Source organism: Hylaeus anthracinus, unplaced genomic scaffold, assembly GCF_026225885.1.
Source record: "Hylaeus anthracinus isolate JK02 unplaced genomic scaffold, UHH_iyHylAnth1.0_haploid 11985, whole genome shotgun sequence".
Classification (NCBI taxonomy): domain Eukaryota; kingdom Metazoa; phylum Arthropoda; class Insecta; order Hymenoptera; family Colletidae; genus Hylaeus; species Hylaeus anthracinus.
In genome coordinates, this window is record NW_026534333.1 from 11,781,109 (window position 1) to 11,782,021 (window position 913).

Here is a 913-nt window from a genome sequence, read left to right on the forward strand (position 1 = left end):
AGTCCAACAAACCCGTCAAGTCCAGGATATCCAGGTAGCCCAGGAAGTCCAAAAAGTCCAGGATATCCAGGTAGTCCAACAAATCCGTCAAGTCCAGGATATCCCGGTAGCCCAGGAAGTCCAACAAGTTCAGGATATCCAGGAAGTCCAACCAGTCCAGGCAGTCCAGGGCCATCTCAATCTTTCCACGGAGCCTTCGCAGGTGCGAGTGCCGGAGCTTTCGCAGGAGCAGGAGGACCAAGGGCAGGAAACGCGCCCAGTCCTGGAACAGCAGGAACACCGAATTTTCCAAGTGGAAGTAGTCCTTACGGAGGTCAGAAACCGTCTTACGGACCTGGCAGCACCGGTCCTGGCGCAAAAGGAGGTCCAAGCGGATCAGGCCCGAGCGCTGGGCCAAACGGTTATGGCAGTGGCCCTGGAAACGAGAAGCCTGGCTCTGGAAGCAGTCCATCCGCGCCAGGCAAGCCTGGACATCGTAAACCCAGCAACGGGGACAGCAATATCTTTTATATAAACGTGAATCCTGCTCCGGGAAGCCCTATTGGAAAGAAACCTCATGGCGCGACAAACGGAGAACCAGGAACAACGAAATCTCCCTTTGGACCTGGAAACGCTGGAACTACGAAGCCTGCCTATCAGCCAGGACCTCATGGAAGTGCGGGAACCACGAAGTCTCCTTATGGACCAGGTCCTTCTGGTGGACCTGGGGGTAATCAACCAGGCTATCAGCCAGGACCGCATGGAGGTGCAGGACCCATAAATTCTCCTTACGGTCCAGGTCCTTCTAGTGGACCTGGAACTAGTCAACCAAGCTATCAGCCAGGTCCTCATGGAAATGCAGGACCCACGAAGTCTCCTTATGGACAAGGTCCTTCTAGTGGACCCGGATCTAGTCAACCAAGCTATCAACCAG

General features: G+C 55.0%; 1 protein-coding gene across 1 annotated transcript in view; it reads left to right on the top strand.

Moving 5' to 3' along the window:
- The window catches only part of LOC128887149 (collagen alpha-1(I) chain-like), a 13,180-nt gene that overhangs the window by 6,978 nt on the left and 5,289 nt on the right, over positions 1-913 (top strand). Inside the window, exon 6 of the mRNA XM_054142727.1 lies at positions 31-868. Within this exon, the coding sequence (XP_053998702.1) occupies positions 31-868 (838 nt within the window). The remainder of the gene's footprint in view (positions 1-30; positions 869-913) is intronic.